The sequence below is a fragment of the Phacochoerus africanus genome, chromosome 5, assembly GCF_016906955.1.
Source record: "Phacochoerus africanus isolate WHEZ1 chromosome 5, ROS_Pafr_v1, whole genome shotgun sequence".
Classification (NCBI taxonomy): Eukaryota; Metazoa; Chordata; class Mammalia; order Artiodactyla; family Suidae; genus Phacochoerus; species Phacochoerus africanus.
This window is the reverse complement of record NC_062548.1, coordinates 81852457-81872693: the sequence shown is the minus strand read 5'-3', so window position 1 is coordinate 81872693 and position 20237 is coordinate 81852457. Positions and strand designations below refer to the sequence as shown.

The 20237-nt window shown below is 44.2% G+C and overlaps 1 protein-coding gene across 2 annotated transcripts; it reads left to right on the top strand.

Annotated features, from left to right (window-relative positions):
- Positions 1–835: 835 nt before the first annotated feature.
- On the top strand, positions 836–7995 carry LGALSL (galectin like). 2 transcript variants are annotated; one of them, XM_047781939.1, is made up of 5 exons: positions 836–968; positions 1727–1798; positions 1936–2024; positions 2687–2864; positions 4847–7995. In XM_047781939.1, exons 1-5 carry the CDS (start codon positions 933–935, stop codon positions 4988–4990), a joined length of 519 nt encoding a protein of 172 aa, XP_047637895.1. In that variant the 5' UTR covers positions 836–932; the 3' UTR covers positions 4991–7995. The 2 variants fall into 2 exon arrangements, with proteins under 2 accessions (XP_047637895.1, XP_047637894.1); XM_047781938.1 differs by lacking the exon at positions 836–968 and adding an exon at positions 1045–1213.
- The last annotated feature ends 12242 nt before the right edge of the window (positions 7996–20237 follow it).

The following is a 20237-nucleotide window of genomic DNA, read 5'->3' as shown; positions in this document are numbered from 1 at the left end:
GCGGGGCGGGGGGTGGAGTCTTCTGTACCTAATCTTCTGTAATATAAAAGTCCCACTTGTGAATTCTCTCTACCTCTTGCTTTTAGGTCAAATATTTATTTTTGCAAAGCTCAGAGACCTTTCATTATCTTTCTACCCTAGAAAGCCCAATGAATCTTTCCTCGTACTTTGTGGGAATTCTCTGAAAGAAATCTTGAGCTCTGGAATACCATCTGCACTCCCAATCTTCTCCTGACCTCGGTCTCCACAGTCCCACCTGCTCCGAGACGTGGCCAGAGAAGGATGGAGCGGAGGGGCGGGATGTCACAAGCACCTGTCACCTGGCAGGCTCAGGCCTTCACTTCCCCGTGCCCCAGCCCCACCCACCCTGCCGCGGGAGAGGGCCGACCAGGCGACCGCCCGCACTCACGCCCCAAACCCGACAGGCCCGTCCCTCCCGCCCCAGCCTCCTGCCACTGTCCAATGGCCGAGGGGTAGGGCAAGCTGAGCAAGCCGCAGCAGCCCAGCCGGGTCCCCGCCCTGTTCCCGGTTCCCAAGCCGGGCCTCGGCGGCCTTTAAATGCTGCCCAGGGCCGGCAAGGCGCGGCCCTCGCCACCTTTTTCCTCAGCCGGCGGCAGCAGCAACCTGAAGAAGCCAGCAGCCTCGACTCGGCAGCGCTGTCCGGGCGCCGGCGGCTGCGGCCACCTCAGACCTGCCGGCCCGCGGCACCTCCCCCGCCTCCTCCCCTTCTCCCCGGCCCCACCGGCCGGGTCGGCGCCGGGGCCCCTGGTGTGCGCGCGCGCGTGCCTGCGTGTGTGCGCGCGCCGGAGCCAGCCTCGGACCCGCGTTCCCGCCCGGTGCAGGACCGCCCCGGGATCCCCGCCCGCGCGCTGCGTCCCACGTCCCCTGCCGCCGGGCCGCCAGCCGTGCTCCCCGCCGCGCTGCGCGAGAAGATGGCGGGGTCGGTGGCCGACAGCGATGCTGTGGTGGTGAGTGCGCCCCCCTCCAGCGGCCCGCACGGCCAGGCCGCCGGCTCCCGCCGAGCCGAGGCCCTGCCCCGCGCCCCCCGCGTGGAAAGGCGCCCCAGTACCTGGTAGCGGGAGCGGGCTGTGCGCGGTGTGCGGCCGGAGGGGTAGCCGGGTCGAAGGGCCCTGGCTGAGGGGAGATGTGTGGGGGCGGCCCGCGGGATAGGGGTGACCGCCAGACCCCTCTGCGCCGTGCAGCCGCCGGCCAGGTGTGTGCACGTTGCACGTGTGAGTGTGCGCCTGTGTGATTGTGTCCAGGGCGTGCGCCCCGCGTCCGCCGCCGACGTCCCGGGGATTCCCCCTTGGAAATGGGTCCGCGCCGAGGGCTCGCGAGAGAAGTTGAGCGCGGCCACTGCACTCCAGCCACGTCCCGGAGGACAGGCCTGGGCGACCGCTTTTCCAGGGGCGTTTGCTGTTGGAGAGGGACCTGCCTTGTTCCGGCGCCGGGCACTGGCTCCCCAGTGGGCCTCGACCTTGATTTTGATCTAGATTGGAAGGGTCTGGGGATCGTCAGAGGCTTAGCTACCTGGTGGAAAGGACGGGTTTTGTTCTGGGGGTTTATGCGGTTTTTCAGTGGACTGTGAGGTGGCAGCATCTGCAGATACTGCCTGCTTTCTGTGCAGGGCTGCTGGATTCCGCCGGATTTGTGTAGGTTCTTCCCCGCCCCCCAACCCCCTCCCCAAAGGCCTTTAGAAAGCCAATCTGTTTGCTTCTATTTTTAGAAACTAGACGATGGGCATTTAAACAACTCCTTGGGCTCTCCAGTTCAAGCCGACGTGTACTTCCCACGATTGGTAAATGATTTTGTTCTGCGTTCTGTGTCTGCCTGCCTGTACCCTCTTCTTTCTAACTGCGTTTTCTAATGGGTCAGGTCCTCAGAATCTGAGGGCTTGGCTCTTCCCTAACAGGCTCTAAACTTTCTCCTTTGCAGATCGTGCCATTTTGTGGGCACATTAAAGGTGGCATGAGACCAGGCAAGAAGGTGTTAGTGATGGGCATCGTAGACCTCAACCCGGAGAGGTAAGACAAGTTCTTGTCACCTAGATCTATCAGAGGGTCACCAGGTCTCACCCATTCCTGTTGTGGTTTACTCTGTCTCCTCTTCTTCCCCCCGCGGCCAGTGTTGCTAGTTGGAAGTGCCAAGAAAGTGCTATGTTCCCATGAAAAGAATGTGTATGAATCCCAGCCATCATTTCTCTAGACAGCTATTTATATCAGAGATTATAAATATAGGCCCACATCATTTTCTCTTTGACCCTTAGAGAGCCCAAAGGATTTTTTTTTTTTTTTTTTACATTTTTTAAAGGATGGTGTTTGGAGTAAGAACTATCAATATAAATGAGAACCAAACTTTACAAGATAGTATTTCCCCTGGTCAGGTTATTGGGCTCAATTTGAGACTTTGAAATGGATTAAGACACAGATGTGTGGGTTTGGGGTATCTGAAATGTCTACGGTTAATTATTTTCATCTTCAGGGAAGTTTTCACCAGGGCCTCTGCTAGGTAACAGAGTAAACCAGTTTGTTGTAATCCTACTGCTCCATAGTCTAACCTCCCATGTGAAGAGTAGTGGCCCATTAAAAGCTGACAAATCCAGAGAAGAAGAAGGGATTGGGAGCCTAGGTCTTTGTTAAATGTCTTTATATTCAACCATGAATAAATGAGATGATTTGCTTTCCAGCTTTGCCATCAGCTTGACCTGTGGTGACTCGGAAGATCCTCCCGCCGATGTGGCAATTGAACTTAAAGCTGTGTTCACAGACCGACAGCTGCTCAGAAATTCTTGTATATCTGGGGAAAGAGGTGAAGAGCAGTCAGCCATCCCCTACTTCCCATTCATCCCAGACCAGCCATTCAGGGTGAGTACCTCGAGTGCTTCAGCTCCAGCCATTGGCAGGATGGTGATGTTCTCATCTAGGGTCTGCCAAGAATGCTTTAAACAGCCAGAATTTTTTGTGTGTCCAGGAAATTTGTCACCTGATAATGAAAAAAAGAAAAGCAATCAATAGAGTGGTGGTTGCCAATACAAATTAAAAATTAATAGTAGACCTTGGCCCTATTTAGCCAATACATATAAATAAACCCATATTTTCATGTCTTGATTGCTAAGAATAAATACTTTTCTATGTACTATTCAACATAGCACTAGGCATATAATAGATACCTGCCCTGAAATACCTGTTTGATTAATAAATATTTTTAAGTATTTAGTTTTTCTCATTTTTTCTTAACCTTTTAAGTAGCACCAAACCATATCAGTTACATCTTTTTAAGAATATAGTGATTATCATTTTATTTTCTCTTGTTCCTTTTGCTAATGAGGACTGGCCCTGTCTTCGTTTCCCACTTTGGGTTAAGTGGTCTCAGTGTATTTCTTTGTCACAGACTGTGTGGCAGACACATTCCCTCCTTTGGGCCTCGATGAGTATAGATTTGGTCCCCTCTATCATGCAGGAAGTGTAGCCCAAACTTCCATTCCAATCAAGCAGCAGTAGCAGCAACCTTCCTCTATAGAGGACAAGGCCAAGTAAGAGATGCAAATCAGTAACATGTTAGGAAAGAATTTACTGACATGTCAGACCTGGTGATGAAGTGTCTGCATTACACCTTCTTAATACACATCATAATAATGACACTCATTTAAAAGCTCCAACAACACTGGATCCTTAACCTGCTGTGCTATAAGAGAACTCCATGTGACAGTTTCTTATTGGTGAATTTTTTTATTTTTTATTTTTTTGTCTTTTTTTTGCTATTTCTTGGGCCGCTCCCGCAGCATATGGAGGTTCCCAGGCTAGGGGTCGAATCAGAGCTGTAGCCACCGGCCTACGCCAGAGCCACAGCAACTCGGGATCCGAGCCGGGTCTGCAACCTACACCACAGCTCACGGCAACGCCGGATCATTAACCCACTGAGCAAGGGCAGGGACCGAACCCGCAACCTCATGGTTCCTAGTCGGATTCGTTAAGCACTGCGCCACGATGGGAACTCCTTATTGGTGAATTTTAATGCACAGCTCATGAGTATGAGTAGCTAGAGCTTCTGCCAAGAGAAATAATGCTCCAACAACAAAACTGAAATGAAATCAGCCCTTCTTGGTGATATAATTTTAGTAATAATATGAATTAAATGTGACTAATATCACATATGGAGTTTTTCTTTGTGTGATGAATACAAATGCTTTTAGTAAATACATAGCATAGAACCAGCGATTAAACTCTATGGTGAATTACTTAAAAGAGGAAGAAAAAGGTTTTACTGTACGGAATCAGTATTTCTGTTTGGCTTAAGAAAGCCTTTTTAATTACACATCCTTGATCCAATGGTAATTACTGTGTAACCTTCTCTTTGCTTTAGTGTTTACCATGTTGGAATACCTGTTATTACATGCTACTAATGGGTACCAGCGAGGGGCTTCTCTGAAGGTGGGATAGAATTGTTCAGGGAGTGAGAGTAGAGGCATTAAGTGTCACATGAATAAACCTCTGCCACGTTACATCACTTCGTGGAATGCAGGGAGAAGCGAGAAGTGTTAAGGTCATTTTAAATCTTCAAAGGACCTTGAGTAGCGTAGAGCAGTGGTATACAAAGTGTGTCCCTCATCCTTGCAACACTAGCATCCCCTTGGAGTTGAGGGAAAAGCAGGCCTACTAAATGGAAAATTGGGGGAAGGGGGCGGAGCCCAGCAATCTGTGTTCTTACAGGCCATCTGTCTGATCCCAGTGCATCCCAGTAAAGAACCACTAAAGATCTTGCCTTTCTCTAAAATGAAGTACTGTCTGTTTTCCCCAGCAGGGTTCGTTGAAATTGTGATCTGAGGTTATTATTTTGTTACTTCCAGGTGGAAATTCTTTGTGAACACCCACGTTTCAGAGTGTTTGTGGATGGACACCAACTTTTTGATTTTTACCACCGCATTCAAACATTATCTGCAATCGACACAATAAAGATAAACGGGGACCTCCAGATCACTAAACTTGGCTGATGTTTAAACCACATCCGTTTCACATAGCATCAGGTGCCACAACTGTCTTGACTGTCTGTCTGGAAGAATTGTCCCAGCAAGATCTGAAGACTTAAAAAAAAAAGACAAAAATGAAAAGGCAAGCCTCGATGTTTCTTCTTTCTGTGCAGTCTAAAGTCCAAATGACTTCAACAGTGGTTTGCCCTTTGGAAGCTGTCAGAACAAAGACACCGAGCCATTATTCCCAGAACAAAATAATACACTTGTGCTGGATTTTATTCAGACTAAACTGAAACGGATTTGGGATGATTTGGGATTTGGTAGTAAGTTATTCATCTATTCAAAGCAAGGTGATGTTTAGAGCAAAAGTGTTAAAGACTTAATACAACAACAAAGACGGTACACCGAGATCAACTCATTTCTGCACTGAAGTGGAATTGTGTAGCACAACCAACATTTTATTAGTCAGGGTATTTAACATAGAATGTAGGTTGTTGAAGGTTTGGTGGGTTTTTTTGTTTTTTTGTTTTTTTTTTTTTTGCACTGCATAATGTTAATTCAGATTTTTAAAGCTTTCTTGTAGTTATTTATTTCTATTCAGTGTATGTATTAGAGAATGATTAATGTCTCAAGAACAGCAAGCTATGAACTTTTGAATGTACAATTATCTTAGATTTGAAGGGGAAAATTATGTATTACAATCATGAAAAAAGTGAATATCTACCTTAAAGAGTTGAGTCTTATTCTCCATACCCCAAACTTAAAATCTTTTGATATAAATTGCTGTAAGTGCTTTTGGGAAAACTTTGCAACGTTTTGATAAGACTGCTTTTCAAGTTATTGATGATTCTGTAAAATTCTATTTACATTGCTTATTCTCCTTACTGTGAATTAGCACAGTATTGGCTTCCTTAAGACTAATTAACTACTTTTCTCTAGATCTACCTAATAGCTCATTAAGTTGTTATTAAGCTAATTGAAAACATGTAAGAGGCGATTGCATAGACAGTTTTTTAAATGACTATTATATAAACTTTTAAAAGTATAGTATGAAAATGATCCTGGAATGCAGTGGAAAGCAGAAGCAAATGGCCCCAAATAACATACTTGGAAATAATTTACATCAACTTAAGCTGTTAGTTCATTCTATCACTTTTATTATGTGACCCTTCCCAGCATCCCTAAGCAATGCCTTTGGCGCTTCAGAGTAGAGGATGCTTCCTACTGTGTTGGCTTTGCTGAGATGTTAGCATAAGACTGGGATCAGAATCAGGAAATGATCCAGTTAGTTTATCTGAAAGTTTAAATCCCTGGACTCCAGGCCTTTGAGTCCAGCCAATAGTGTGAATGCTTCCAATTAAGCTGTAGGAGTTTCCCTATACTTGGAACTGATTAGACAGCAGGGAGTCTCCAGGAGAAGCCTGCAGTGCTATAAATATCAGTACAAGGCGAGGCATGGTTGCAGTCCTGGGAGCTGGATTTTACAAACTGCATTGGCCCTGGAGAGAAGGACCCTTGGCATTGCTTTGGTCAGCTAGCAAGGGGAAGAAGGGGTGCTGGGGTAGGAGTGTGTTTATATATAATTTAGGTTTTGTTTGTACAGCATTCTGCGTCTTGTTATGACACGTCCTTGTCCTGCTTTGCTTTTGAGTTTTTTTACACGACATGCAGAGGCACTGAAGTGGCCACGTCATTTTCACGTGTTGAGAATGTAGACAGTGTTTCAGTACCAAAGTCTAAAAAAAGCAAGCAAACTAAAATTGTGAATTTTTTATAGGTGTTATATTTGGATTTTTCTCAACTTTGAAACTGTTTAGCACAGTTCCATTGTGTTATATAAGAAGATGCTTTATCCAATAAGACTGGCTGAGCATTGACAAGCTTTATGTACCATCTGACTTAACCAGCCATATTCAGGCAGGAGGGCTGTTCTGTGGCTCTAGGTATTTGGGGGCCTGCAATGAACTTGTAGAGCCACTAGATTTTGAGGAGTGTTCGTAGAGAGACTTGGAAGAGACCCTGAAATATATTTGTAGTTTTGCTTCTCCTTGTGGTGGAAGACCCCCACAGGATGTTTCCTTTGAGTGGCCATCCCTTCCCACCCACTGCATAATTCAGCAGAAACTAGAGGAGCTGGGAGTGTAACTGTTTTGAATTGAAACTGTTCTCTCTACCTATCAGCTAACTGGTTAGCAGCCAAGCGGTTAGGCAGCTTAGTGTAACAGCTTACACTGTTAACCCTTCATTTCTCTATGAGGTCAGAGGGAACCTTGTGGTTAACCCTGTTGGAATTGATCTAAAGGATGTGATGGTTTGATTCAGGTATAGTTAAAGGAGCAGGGGGCTAATCCAGCTGTATTAATGGTTAGCTGTAAACTGGAAACAATAGTCGCATCCTCTCATCAGTGTGTGATGTCTAAGGTGGGAATTCAGGATGGAAAGTGCAATTTTAAGCTTCACAGAAAAGCATTTGGGTATGTAAGGTGTTATTTCTGACCAGAGCCCTAATTTTGCAATATGACCAAAACCAAGGAATATAAAGAACAATCAGGCTCTGGGGGAATAATAGGCTTTAGACAATCTGTTCATTTCTGCATCAAAATTGGAATGAATGTATATATCTTCTTAAAAGTTGATAGAAGTGACTTCTACTTTCTGTCCAATATAATTGTCTTAAAAATATTTTTTTAATTTGAAACCCTATTTCAAACCATGCCAACCTTAGTTCAGAACCTAAGAGATCATTCTTAGAATTGTTGGTAATTTGTTAAAATGGCAAATCCATTCATTTGTATTAAAAAGAAAATATCCAAAAAGAGGGAGGGATCCCTGTTGCCTTGAGAGAAACAGCCTTGGCATTTTCCGGCTACATTATTAATGTAGAAATAATGTTCCTATGATAACATATTTTCAAAGAAACACTTTCTTATTTACTGCGTGGTGTAAAATGTTGCTAAGTTTGTTCTTACATTACTATGTCACTGCTGAAAGTTATTTGCACTATAATAAAGGAATTTTCTACAAAACGGTTTGCAATTTATAATAATTTGGCAGCCAGTGTGATGTACTTAGCGTGGACCATATGGTAGAGTAGCCCTCTCTCACACTGACACATACTCCAAGGCCACTTGTTTGTGTATTGCCCACATTGATAAACTAATCAAGGGGAGGGAAGTATCTCGGGGCCTTCAGACATTGATGAGTTCATGTGTGTGCAATGGATTCTTTGAAAATATAATTTGCATTCAGTAAATTCACCTTTTCCTTGGTGGGCAATTTTATGAGTTCTAACACATGCATAGATCCAGATAACAGTCACCTTAATCAAGATGCAGAACTGTTCCATTCCCCCCTTAAATTCCCTTGTACTACCCTTTTTTAGTTAAACTTGTCCCCCAGTTTTAACCCTAATCAGGCAACCACTGACCCATACCCCCTCCCTATAGTTTTGCCTTTTCCTGAATGTCATATAAAAAGAATCCTTTGAGATTGACTTCTTGCAAAATGCATTTGAGATGCATATTGTGTGTATCCAGTTTTTCCTTTTTATGGCTGAGTAGCATTTCTTTGTATAGATATGCCAGTTTATTTATTCATTCACCTACTAAGGATGCAATGGCTTCCTAGTATGTCTTTAATATAGTCTCATTACCACTGTGTATTTACAAAAAAAAAAAAGACTGCATTTCTCCTGCTTTCTCTTTCCTGTGATTCGAATGATTAGGAAGGAAATTTGATCTCTTTGCTGTTTTAGCCACAATAAAACTATGGGTTATAGAAGTTTGCCCAGCTTCAGTTAGGGGTGGTTTAGCAGAGATAATTTACTCACTTGCAAGATATTTAATCCTACTTGTATTTTGTTGGTTTTATAAATCACTTTATTTTTTTTTTCATTGTTATTTTTTAAGTTTGCAAATCTGTGAGGCTGATCTCTGTCACAGCTTTCGCAGTGAGTATAAGCAGAGAGGCCTGTTAAGGTGGGGACAATTTGCTGAGGCTGTTGAGGAGAGGTAGAGCTTCCTCTGACCCCAGACTTGCTAGGAAAGTCCCATGTAGGATATGACCTTATACTTGTTCTATGATGGCATTTTGAATTAGTCTGAAAGATATTTTTAACTGGAGCCCCAGAGTGCCACAAACACTGAATCTTCATTCATTCAGCAGGTACCTTTTGAGCTGTGCGAATTGCTGTTCTAGGCACTTGAATACATCAACGAGTAAAACAGGCTAAGGTAACTTGTGCTTTTATTTATTTATTTTTCATTTTTAAGAGTTTTATTGAACCATAGCTGATTGCAATGTTGTGTTAATTTCTGCTGTACATCAAAGTGATTCAGTTATACACATATACATAGCCATTCTTTTTCAGATTCTTTTCCCATATAGGTTATTAGAGAATATTAGGTAGAGTTCCCTATGCCAAACAGCAGGTCCCCATTGACCATCTATTCCATATACAATAGCGTACATATGCCAATCCCAAACCCCCAATCCATCCCTCCCCTCCCCTTTCCCTTTTGGTAACCATTAATTTGTTTTCAAAGTCTGTGAGTCTGTTTCTGTTTTTTTCTTTTGTCTTTTTAGGGCTGCACCTGCGGCATGTGGAGGTTCTCAAACTAGGGGACAAATTGGATCTGTAGCTGCTACACCTTAGCCACAGCAACACAGGATCTGAGCCACACTGTGACCTACACCACAGCTCACGACAGCACTGGATCCTTAACCCACTAAGCAAGGCCAAGGATTGAACCTGCTGCCTCATGGTTCCTAGTCGTTAGTCATTAACTTCTGTGCCACGATGGGAACGCCAAGGATTTTATTAGCAGAATTGAGCAAGGCCAGCAATCAAACCTGAATCCTCACAGATGCTAGTTGGGTTTGTTAACCACTGAGCCACGACAGGAACTCCAGTCTGTTTCTGTTTTGTCAATACATTCATTTGTATTATTTTTTTAGATTCTACATATAGGTGATATACGATATTTGTCTTTCATTGTCTGACTTGCTTCATCTACTACGAAAATCTCTAGATCCGTCCTTGTTGCTGCAAATGGCATTATTTCATCGTTTTTATGGCTGAGTAATTGTCCATAGTACATATATACCATCCTCCAGTGCTTTTAAACTTTCATGTGCTTAAGAATCACCCAGAAATCCTCCTCACAGGGCAGAAATCTAGTCTCACCTCAGGAAATTATGTTTCAATAGATCTCCAAACATGGAGATCTGGAGTTTGCATTTTTAAGAAACACCCTGGGTGGTATTATTTGTGATCCCAAATTAAGCACCTCTGCCTTTGGAAATTCCATAAACATTCACTGAATCAAACTATTGAACTGTACCAGGCTTTGAGATTCTAATCTGTGGATATCTTTCTGTGAAAACTTCATCTCAACACTGGGGCATCTCAGAGTTCTCGATGTAGCTCTCAGCAGGTTAAGAAACCAGCATGGCGCCCATTCCTTGCCTCACTCAGTGGGTTAAAGATCCGGTGTTCCCTTGGGTTGTGATGATCATTGTACAACTATAAATGCAATAAATTCATTGAGTAATATAAAAAAAAATCCTATATTCCCAAAAGTTGTGGCATAGGTTGCAGATGTGGCTGGGATCCGTGTTGCTATGGCTATAGTGTAGGCACACAGCTGCAGCTCCAATTTGACCCCTGGCCCTGGAACTTCCATATGCCACAGGTGTGGCCATAAAAAAAAAAAAAAAAAAAAACCACTGGGGCATCCTGCTTTACATTTACAACTGTGTGTCTTCACCCTGATCTAACCTCTTCTCACTCCCACCCCTACTTCAATATAGACAGTGTAGTAAAAGGAAGTGCCTTTCAACCGAATTTTGTAAAAAATCCTCCTTAATGGGTTTGGTTTAGGACCTCAGTAGCACCCTGACACCTATTTTAAGCAGTGGATGCTTTGAGAAAGACGGAGATTCTGGGGGAAGCCTGCCTTACTTCTTTAAGCATTTCAATTTGTTATCCCTTGCAGAATGGCCAGGGTGGGGTTCAATGGTTCTATGAGGCCAATATACAAAGTGGTTTTATAACTAGTAACGAGGACAAGGGGCAAGTGGTAATGGCCAAAATGAGTTGTCCATGGCTTTTTGTTTGTTTTTGTTTTAATCTTTAGGGCGGTACCTGCAGCAAATGGAAGTTCCTAGGCAGGGAGCAGCCAAGCTCCACCACAGCCACAGTCACAGCAGCACGGGATCTGAGCCCCATCCGTGACCTATGCCGCAGCTTGTGGCAACACCAGATCCTTAACCCACCGAGAGAGGCCAGGGATCTAAATCCATATCCTCACAGATACTAGTCGGGTTCTAAACCCACTAAGCCACAGTGGGAACTCCCTGTTCATGGCATTTTGGAAATGAATTTCAAGTCTTCCTTTCACAGGAAAATGCTCCTGAGCTTGTACACGGCACCACATACCTATCTTGCTTCCTAATCACTGTGTTAATTTCACAATAATTTTTTTCCCTAAAAAAAAAAGGCTCCTGCAAGAGGCAAAGAACTGCCTTACAAAGCATATATTTCATAAGAATTAAAATGGGTGTATACAAGGTGCCAGAGCAACACCCAGTCAAGAGAGCAGGGAAGAACTAACCCCGACGCCACCTCTGGCTTTGATACACCCTTCCGTCTCTCAGGGAAAGATGGTGACCAAGTGAGCAAACGCAGGTAAGGAGGCAACACTGTTTGATAACACAGACAATTCCTAAATAATAGGCCCTGGGAAGAGGCAAGCCTGCCGCAGACCTTGGGAATGATGTGGGTTTTGGGGGGCCTTCCAAGTTTTTATGAGTAGGAACAATAACAAACACTTGCCAATAACTCCAGCACCTCCCTCTCTGTCAGTATTCTATCACTAATTTTAAAAAGACAGATGCAAATAATCAAAGCTTACCTGAACAGTAGGCCTGGGAATAGGAGAAAGAAAAGCAGTGAGGCTGTGGTGAGGGAGAGAAGGAAGAGGCACTGGGATCTCAGGGATTTCTTTTGTGTGCTCAGGCGGGTGCTTTAAATCTCCTGCCTTAATTCGCCTCCCGAAAGAAATGGAAATATCACACTTGGGACATTGTGTCTGGAGGGCCAGAGGCAATGACAGGAGTAAAATATTTCTTACAGCTGATAAGGCCAGAGATAAAATAATCATGATACCAATTCCTACAATAATCCTCCATGATATTGTAAAGAAACAGTATTAAAAGCGCTAATCCTTGAGACTGTGTCTAATCCATTGCAACACACTTTTCATGTCATTTCACTGAAGCCTATTTTATTTCAAATCTAGCCAAAATTAACAGTGTATTAGGCAATATTTAGAAAGATGTTTGTAAAATGTACTCAGGGATTTTTTTTTTTTTTTACTCTGAATTATTACAGCTGTTCTAACATTAGAAATCGCGGGTTTCTCCTAGTGCAATAAAAACAATCTTTAGTTCAGCATAAAATGATTTTTAATGTTGTTAAAAAGTGAACAAGGAAGATATTCACAACATGATAAGAAACTACTGAAAAGAATTAATTTTCTAAAATGAGAATCCTCATGCGGTCATGTGGTCTGTTACTTTAAGATTTTAATTAACCGTTCATTTACCCCCACAATTTGTAAATACTCAAATTTAAAAAAAAAAAAAAAAAAAGGGAATTCCCAGTGTGACGCAGCAGAAATGAATCTGACTAGGAACCATGAGGTTGTGGGTTTGATTCCTGGCCTTGCTCAGTGGGTTAAGGATCCAGTGTTGCCGTGAGCTGTGGTGTAGGTCGCAGACACGGCTCAGACCTGGCGTTGCTGTGGCTCTGGCATAGGCCATCGGCTACATCTCCGATTCAACCCCTAGCCTGGGAACCTCCATATGGCGCAGGAGCGGCCCTAGAAAAGGCAAAAAGACAACAACAACAACAACAACAACAACAAAAACTGGCTGGAGTTCCTGTTGTGGCACAGCAGAAACGATTCCAACTAGTAACAGGTTGTGGGTTCAATCCCTGGTCTCATTCAGTGAATTAAGGATTTGTCACTGTCACTGCTGTGGCTCTGGTTACAGCTGTGGGGCAGTTGTGATCCCTGGCCTGGGAACTTCTACATGCCATGGGCATGGCCAAAAGAAAAAGAAATGAATCTACTTTTTTTTGGTTAGGCTTTGATTAAAGTCAAGTATTAGGATCACTTCACAGTGTGGAGTTTTTTAAGGCAACTTTTGCTAAATTATATAAATTCCTGACTTGAGAATCCCCTCGCAATCCTCAACCTCAAAAGCAAGTAAACGATTTTTAAAATTCAGTTTACTAAGTTGAAAGGGCAAATACAGGCCTTTTTCTGTTGCTGGTGTTCTTAATGCGTGTCCCTAGAGTTAGTTAATGTCCTGAGAGAATCACTCATAACTGATGCTGATGTACTAGATAGGAATGGAGGACTATTATATGAAGGCACATGTTAGAAACTATGGGTTATAAAAAAAGATAAAAGACATATGCCATCTGCCTTTGAAGAATCTATGATCTAACTGCAAAGACAGGTCATGTACATATAAAATATACATAAAGATAAATGTCAAGTCAAAGGGCCAGACTGAGTGGGCTGAATATTGCACTTTACAGGCGTTCCAGAGAACACAGCTTGCCACTCACTGGGGGGACCCAGCATGGAATCAGGGTCTGAAGGCCTTCAACTGGGCTTCCGAGGGCCTGAATGCTGCATGCAGACAGCCCAGTAGATACACCAACTTCAGAGGGGTGAGTGTTGTGTTTTCCAAAGCTCAGTGTTGTAGATGAAGTTCTGGCCTCCCAAAGAAAGAGTTTAAGGAGAAACCTAGTGTTCTTTTTTTCTTTCGTGTTCTAAAGTTTTATTGAAGTATAGTTGATTTACAAGGTTATGATAATTTCTGCTGTACAACAAAGGTATTCAGTTATACATATACACATATCCATTCTCTTTCAGATTATTTTCCTACATAGATGATCACAGAATATTACGTAAAATTCTCTGTGCTATCTGACAGGTCCCTGCTGGCCCATCATTCCATATACCCTGGTGTTCTTTAATTACAAAACGCAGGTGGAGATAAGACCCTTCCTTTAATGAAGCCCTCAGCATAGAAAGGACAGCCTCATGGAATATCTGTGCAGAAATCGTATCATTAATGCATGTAGGGTACATGACTTTGCCTCCACACCACTGAGCACCCAAACACAAAACAAAAAAGACACCATCTATAGGAAAAGAACCCTAAACACTGTGGGAAACTCCACCTGTCGTCCCTTCCAAGGGGCCTGAGAATGTGGATGTAATTCAGATATGCCTTCAGTCACTTCTGCCTCCTGGGTCTCTCACAGTTGAACCCTCTAGCTCCCTGCAGTGTCACACCAGTGTTCAGAGAGTGCGTTGATCTTTCTTGTGCATTCGCTCCCAACTACAAATCAGATCCTTCTTCTGACGCTCAACCAAAGAAACAAAGATCTGTTCCAACACTGGATGAAAGACTGATGTTGAATTTCCTGAGAGCTAGTCTCCAAAGTGACCCCTTTCTAAGGAATTTTTCGAGGAAAAATTTAACATTAAGCTATTTTTGCCTTATATGCTGACTTCTGCACCTAACCCATGTATGAGACAGACTTCTGTTTATCCTGGGTAGATAGTTTTTTGGTTTATACATAATGATCAATTCTTTGATAGAATCCATTTTATGAGCTCTACCTCTGGACACAGGGCTGTTGAATAAAACTGTGATGTCAGAGAGGTTCTGTCTAAAATCTGCACTGTCCCATATGGTGGCCACTAGCCACATGAGGCTATTATGCACTTCACATATGGTTAGTGCCACTGCGGAACTGAATTTTAAATTGTATTTAAATTTCATTAACTTCAAATAGCCACACTTAGCTCATAGTTTAGTGCAGGTCTAGAACATCAGAGCCTGCTGGGCTTATGTTTGGTCTAGGTCTTCAGGGACTATTGCAAATAGTAGAAGTTCCTGTTTGAATCTAAGCCACGTTCACCCTCAAATTCAGGGAAGCATTCAGGAAGATCTAGGCACTTTCTGAAGGCTAGTGTTGACCTATTCCTAAGAGAGACCAAGGTGACCCTGGGAAAGAACACACACAGGGGGAAGAAAGAGTCCACATGGTGGTTTGTTTCAGGAAGATAATCCACATGGTGGTTTGTTCAGGAAGAGAGCGTCAACTCTGCAGTCAGTTCTGTGTTGTTACTCACACTGTCCCAGGCCCAGCTCAATGTAGCCATTCCTGAATCTCAGATCAGGGTGCTGCAACACACCCCCTGCTCCCCCGTGAACCCCACTCCCTGGAGCATTGAAGGACAAGGTAGCGGCAGCATGGGCAGCACTTGGTCGTGCATCCAACCAACATTTCCCGAGCGTCTCCTAAATGCCAGGCTTGGTGCCGGGGGCTGGCAGTGTTGACAGCTGCTGCAGCACCTGCCTGGGACTCAGTCCTCAACAACCTCTGTGTAGCAGTCAGCAGTAACACAGATGCCACCAAAGAGCTCCAGATCACAGCTGACCATTTTGAAATCACATTGATGATGAGAAGCATGTTTTTATTTGTATGATTAACACCACTGTGCTTATGTGTGTTGGCTGGTCTCCTGTGAACAGGTTCAGGTTCACCAGTCTTGAAGGAGGACATATCCTCCTTTTTAATAGCCTCGGAAAGCCCACCAACTCCAGAGAACATTCTGGAGCAAGATATTACTGGCCATTTTGTGGGAGGACAAGGATCACCACATATTACTCAAGAAACAAAGGGATAAAAATCCTTGTTAGACATTTTTTTCTCCCCACAAGCCTCTTCAGCTTTCATCCCTTTCCAGCCCTCTCCTTGGCTGCCTCTAAATCTCCCTAATTCCCTTCCCTATGCAGAGCAATTTGGCCAGCTCTCCCAGGGGAGTTTTAAAGCATTCACCCAGTAGGAGTCATTTTCTCCATAGAGGAGATTTTGCACCTAAGAAAATGAAGAATTCTCTATCATTGCATTTTTTAATTTCTTTAACACCCTGCCTCATTTCCAGAAGAACTCAAAGCAGCCAAAAGAAAAGATATCAAGCCAGGTGGGGAGGAAAGTACCAGAACCTTCTGACCTTCTGATTCTTTCTATCCTCAAAACTCAGGTTTGCTTTTTTTTTTTTAATGGGCACACCCTTGGCATATGCACAGCTGCAGCACAGTCCTATGCCACATCCACAGCAATGCCAGATCTGAGTCACATCTGTGATCTATGCTGCAGCTTGTGGCAACAGGATCCTTAACCTACTGTGTGAGGCCAAGGATTGAACCCACATCCTCACAGATACTATGTTGGGATCCCCCTATGTTGTGGGAGACACAACAGCAACTCCAAGACTCAGTTTTAATGTCTCCTCTTCGACTTCCCCAAAAACTTAATTTTAAAAAAGATGCCTCCTCCTTCCTAATGTTCTCTTAGTTGGTCTACTTGCTTAATGTCCATCCCTCCTGCTAAGCAATTATTTCCATCAGAGCAGGTGCCATACTGATTGTGTTCACTACTGCATCCCTTGTCACAATAAATAATGAATGGGTTCTGTCAGATGAATGAATGGTAGAAATGAGCTATCAGTTATCTGCTGCTGTGCAACAAAATATCCCCAAATTTAGAGGCTTAAAACAACAACGCACATTTGTTATCTCACAGTTTCTGTTAGTCAGGAATCTAGGGGCAGCTGTGCTGAGTGGTTCTGACTCAGGGTCTCTCACATCGTGACAAACTATCAGCCAGGGCTGTAGTCATCTGAAGGCTTGATTGGGGCTCTGTGATGAGTATCTGCTTTGTATTTGGCACCATTTTTGAGGGGAACCAGTTTCTCTCCACTCGGGTATTTTGCAAAAGAAAAGAGTGCTAGGACAGGTAGACTGGCATTCAAATCCCGCCACTTGCCAGCACCATGATCTTTTTGTATAAGTCTTGACAGGTCTGAGCCTCTTTGTTCTCATCTATAATATGGGCAGAAATCTTCTTCTCAAGATGATTACAATTACAATTAAGCAAAAGACGCCCCAGAAGGCACTAAGCAGAGTGCCTGGCGTGTAATAAGAGCTCAAAAAATGGTTGCTGTCAGAAATGCATCAAAATGAAGATTCCCTCTCCTGATATGTGCTGGATCTCAGCTTAGCAGTTTCCAGGCCACCTGAATAGTAGAGCTGGCAGGGTTGTCATGTCGCACGCAGATGAGAGAGCAAGTCCGGAGTACTTAGGCGGCTTGTGCACAGTGTGGCTTTGCTCCTCACTGCTGGTCAGGATCCTGGGCAGGGAACCGACTCTGGGAAGGTGATGAGTGGCCAGAGACAGTGGTGTCCTGTCTGGGCTTCCCCAGGCTGTGCTGGGGTGAGCCAGGACTCTGGTTACTGTCTTGGTTGATTTTTCCGGGGAGGCTCGTGTGCCTGACCCTCCCTCCAGCAATGGGTCGAAGGGATTAATTAGCAGCTGGTAAAACAGCCGTGACAGGGCATCCTTATTCCAATGAGCCACCGGAGTGCCTCCAGCAGCTAGCCAGATGGAAAACAACCACTTAGGCTTTAATGAGCTTGCTCGGCTGTAATTGGGGGGAGTCCTGAAAGCTTTACTAATCATCCCATCTTGTTATTGCTGTTGTTCTTGTTGTTGGGGTTTTCTAGGTTTGGTTTTGTTTTTTGTTTGTCATAGGGCTTTGGAGAAGTTGTTTGTTTACATATTTTTTAAGGTTTTCCTCCCTGGACAGGCTCCTGCTTTGATTAGTCATCCAGCCTGTCACATCCTACTTTCTGTATAGAGGCTCAGCCATTTGCAGTGTGATATTATGAGACTGTTTGCACCTGCCTGGTTTCAAACTGTTTCAGTTTACCTGAATGGCTTCCATCTTTAACCCAAAAAGCTCAGGATTTTTTTTTAATCCACTCTAGAACCTATTACAACCTACCCTGCACTCTAGAGGAGAAAGAAGCCAGATTTTCTCTTTTCCAAAAAAAAAAAAATGACTCCCTGATTATCAATGAACAAAGCACCGGACCCTTGTTAGGTCAGGAAGGTGGGTGGAGTGCCCTGCCCCAGGTTTTTATGAAAAACTCTGTATATAAGGCACCACCATGAAAGTTCAAGGGAAAATTGATCTGTGTTCACACCACAGTAGGTTCAAGATCCACCCCCACTGCACACATGGCTTAAAAGAGGCAAAACTCCTACATATGCAGGAAACTGTACAAGTGAGGCCTCAGGGCACAGGAGAGAAGAACCATAGCAACAAGCAAGTTCTGGGCAGCTGATGGCGCGCGATGGGTGGTGGACACCACAAAGTCAGGCTTTAGGACATCACTCAACCCACCCAAAGCGGGTGTGGTGTTCTCACCAGGAGTCATACTCTGGAGCTGGGGTTCTGCCTCTAGAAGGCACCTGGGAAGGATTCAAAGACAAGGTCTGTGAGGTCAGCGATTGGCCCGGCAGGACTGGGGCTTGGGAGGCCAGGTGTAAAGGGAGAGAGGGAACTGACAAGAGGCATAGATCCTTCTTGAGGTGATCTGATATTGCCATTTTACAGATGAGAAAACTAAGGCCCAGGGAGATGAAGTCAATTGCTTAAAATCACAGTTTGCCATAGTCTTGCTTCCTAGGCCAGGACTCTTTACAGTAGAAAAGTCAGGAGCAGGAGGAGGCAGCGTGAAAAGCGAAGGTGAGATGAGAGTTTCTGGGGCTTCTGGAGAGGCACTGAGAGGCAGGCAGTTGGGTACTCCAAATACTTCACATGTTTTCTAGGGATTACCCTGGCTTAGTGAGTAATGAAGGTGACCATTCCAAGAAATTGAATTTTGCTTCAAGGGTAAGGAAAAACAGATGTCGAAAGAAAGAAGGGCCTATTCAATTTAGTTAGATGCTCAAAAAGAGAGAGGTTGAAATGAAGCACTGTCAGGTGACCTTGGGAAGATCTATGCAAATCCAGGAGTTTGCTAGAAGCACTGCAGGCAGTTCAGATCTATGGAGATGCTTCCAGCAGAAAGTCTGTTGAAAGAGAATAGAAATAAATTGATTATCGGTGGTACCTAAGAATAACATAGTTATCCAAAGATAGGTGCCAAAGGCCAATTTTGTCCAGTGTGCCCACTGCCCACACTCCCAACACCAATAGCTTGCAAGGGTGGCTGACCCTGGGTCCTGGGATTCTCTACCTCATGGAGGACTGCTTATCCCTCAGAAGTGGGGAAGGACAAAGTTTCTTAGGGGCCTTCCATGTTAGGTTGGCAAACAAGAATATGGACCCTGAGAGGAATGGGTTGGGGACATTAAGGAGGGTGAGGATGCTGGACCCCGAGCTCCCCTAAATGTATTGGTAATGTAGGCTCTGTCATCAGGTGTAATGCATTCTGATTCTCAGTTCATTGGTGGTTTTCAGGACATTGGTGATGAGCCTGGTCATCTAGGGCTTTGATGCAAGAAGACTCAGGCCCATCTCCATCCCCGGGTGGGGAGGAGCCAGGCGACAGCCTTGTGTGGTCCTCAGACTCACACTACACTCACTTGGTCATTGTCACTTTCCTGCAGCCATCATATCCTGGGGCCTCTGGTCTCAAAAAGTCCAATTTCTGCTGAAAACACTGCAAAAAGAAGTCTCTCTTCTTGTCAAACAACAGTTTGCAAGCTTCAGAAGGTGTTGGACACTGAGACTTCCTTTTTTCTGTTCCTTATCAGAAATGTGAAGGGCAGCTAATGGGCCAAGAGGCTGTTGCAGATCTAAACCCTCCCAACTGTCTTCCCACGTACCTGCCAGCACATCACCTCCTGAAGCACCATGATACCCAGGCCCATCTACCTGTCAGGAGTCTCAACAGGACAGGAAGAACCAACAGATTTCTGAAAAGCATTTGATAAAGCAGAAGAGAACACTTTAAAAATCAGATCTTTAAAAATAGATACTCTCAAACCGTGCTGGTAGAAGCGCATGTTGGAGAGCCTTGTTGGCAGGCCATTTGGCAAAAGGCATCAAAAGCATCAAAAGTGCATCTGCCACTTGAGCCAGGAATTCCACTTCTAGGAACTTACCCTAGGGAAACAGTCTAAGATGTGCCTGAAGATTAAGATGCCAGGGAATTCGGTATAGCCTGCTTAGAAGAGGGAAAAAGCTGGAGACAACCAAAAAGGAGAGCAGCTTTGAGAAATAAGGATGGTGATAGATGATAGGATGAATCCTAGGCTGCCACTCCAAGTGATGTCCCAAAATAGTGTAAAGTGAAAGAAAGGGGGAAGAGAGAAAATGAT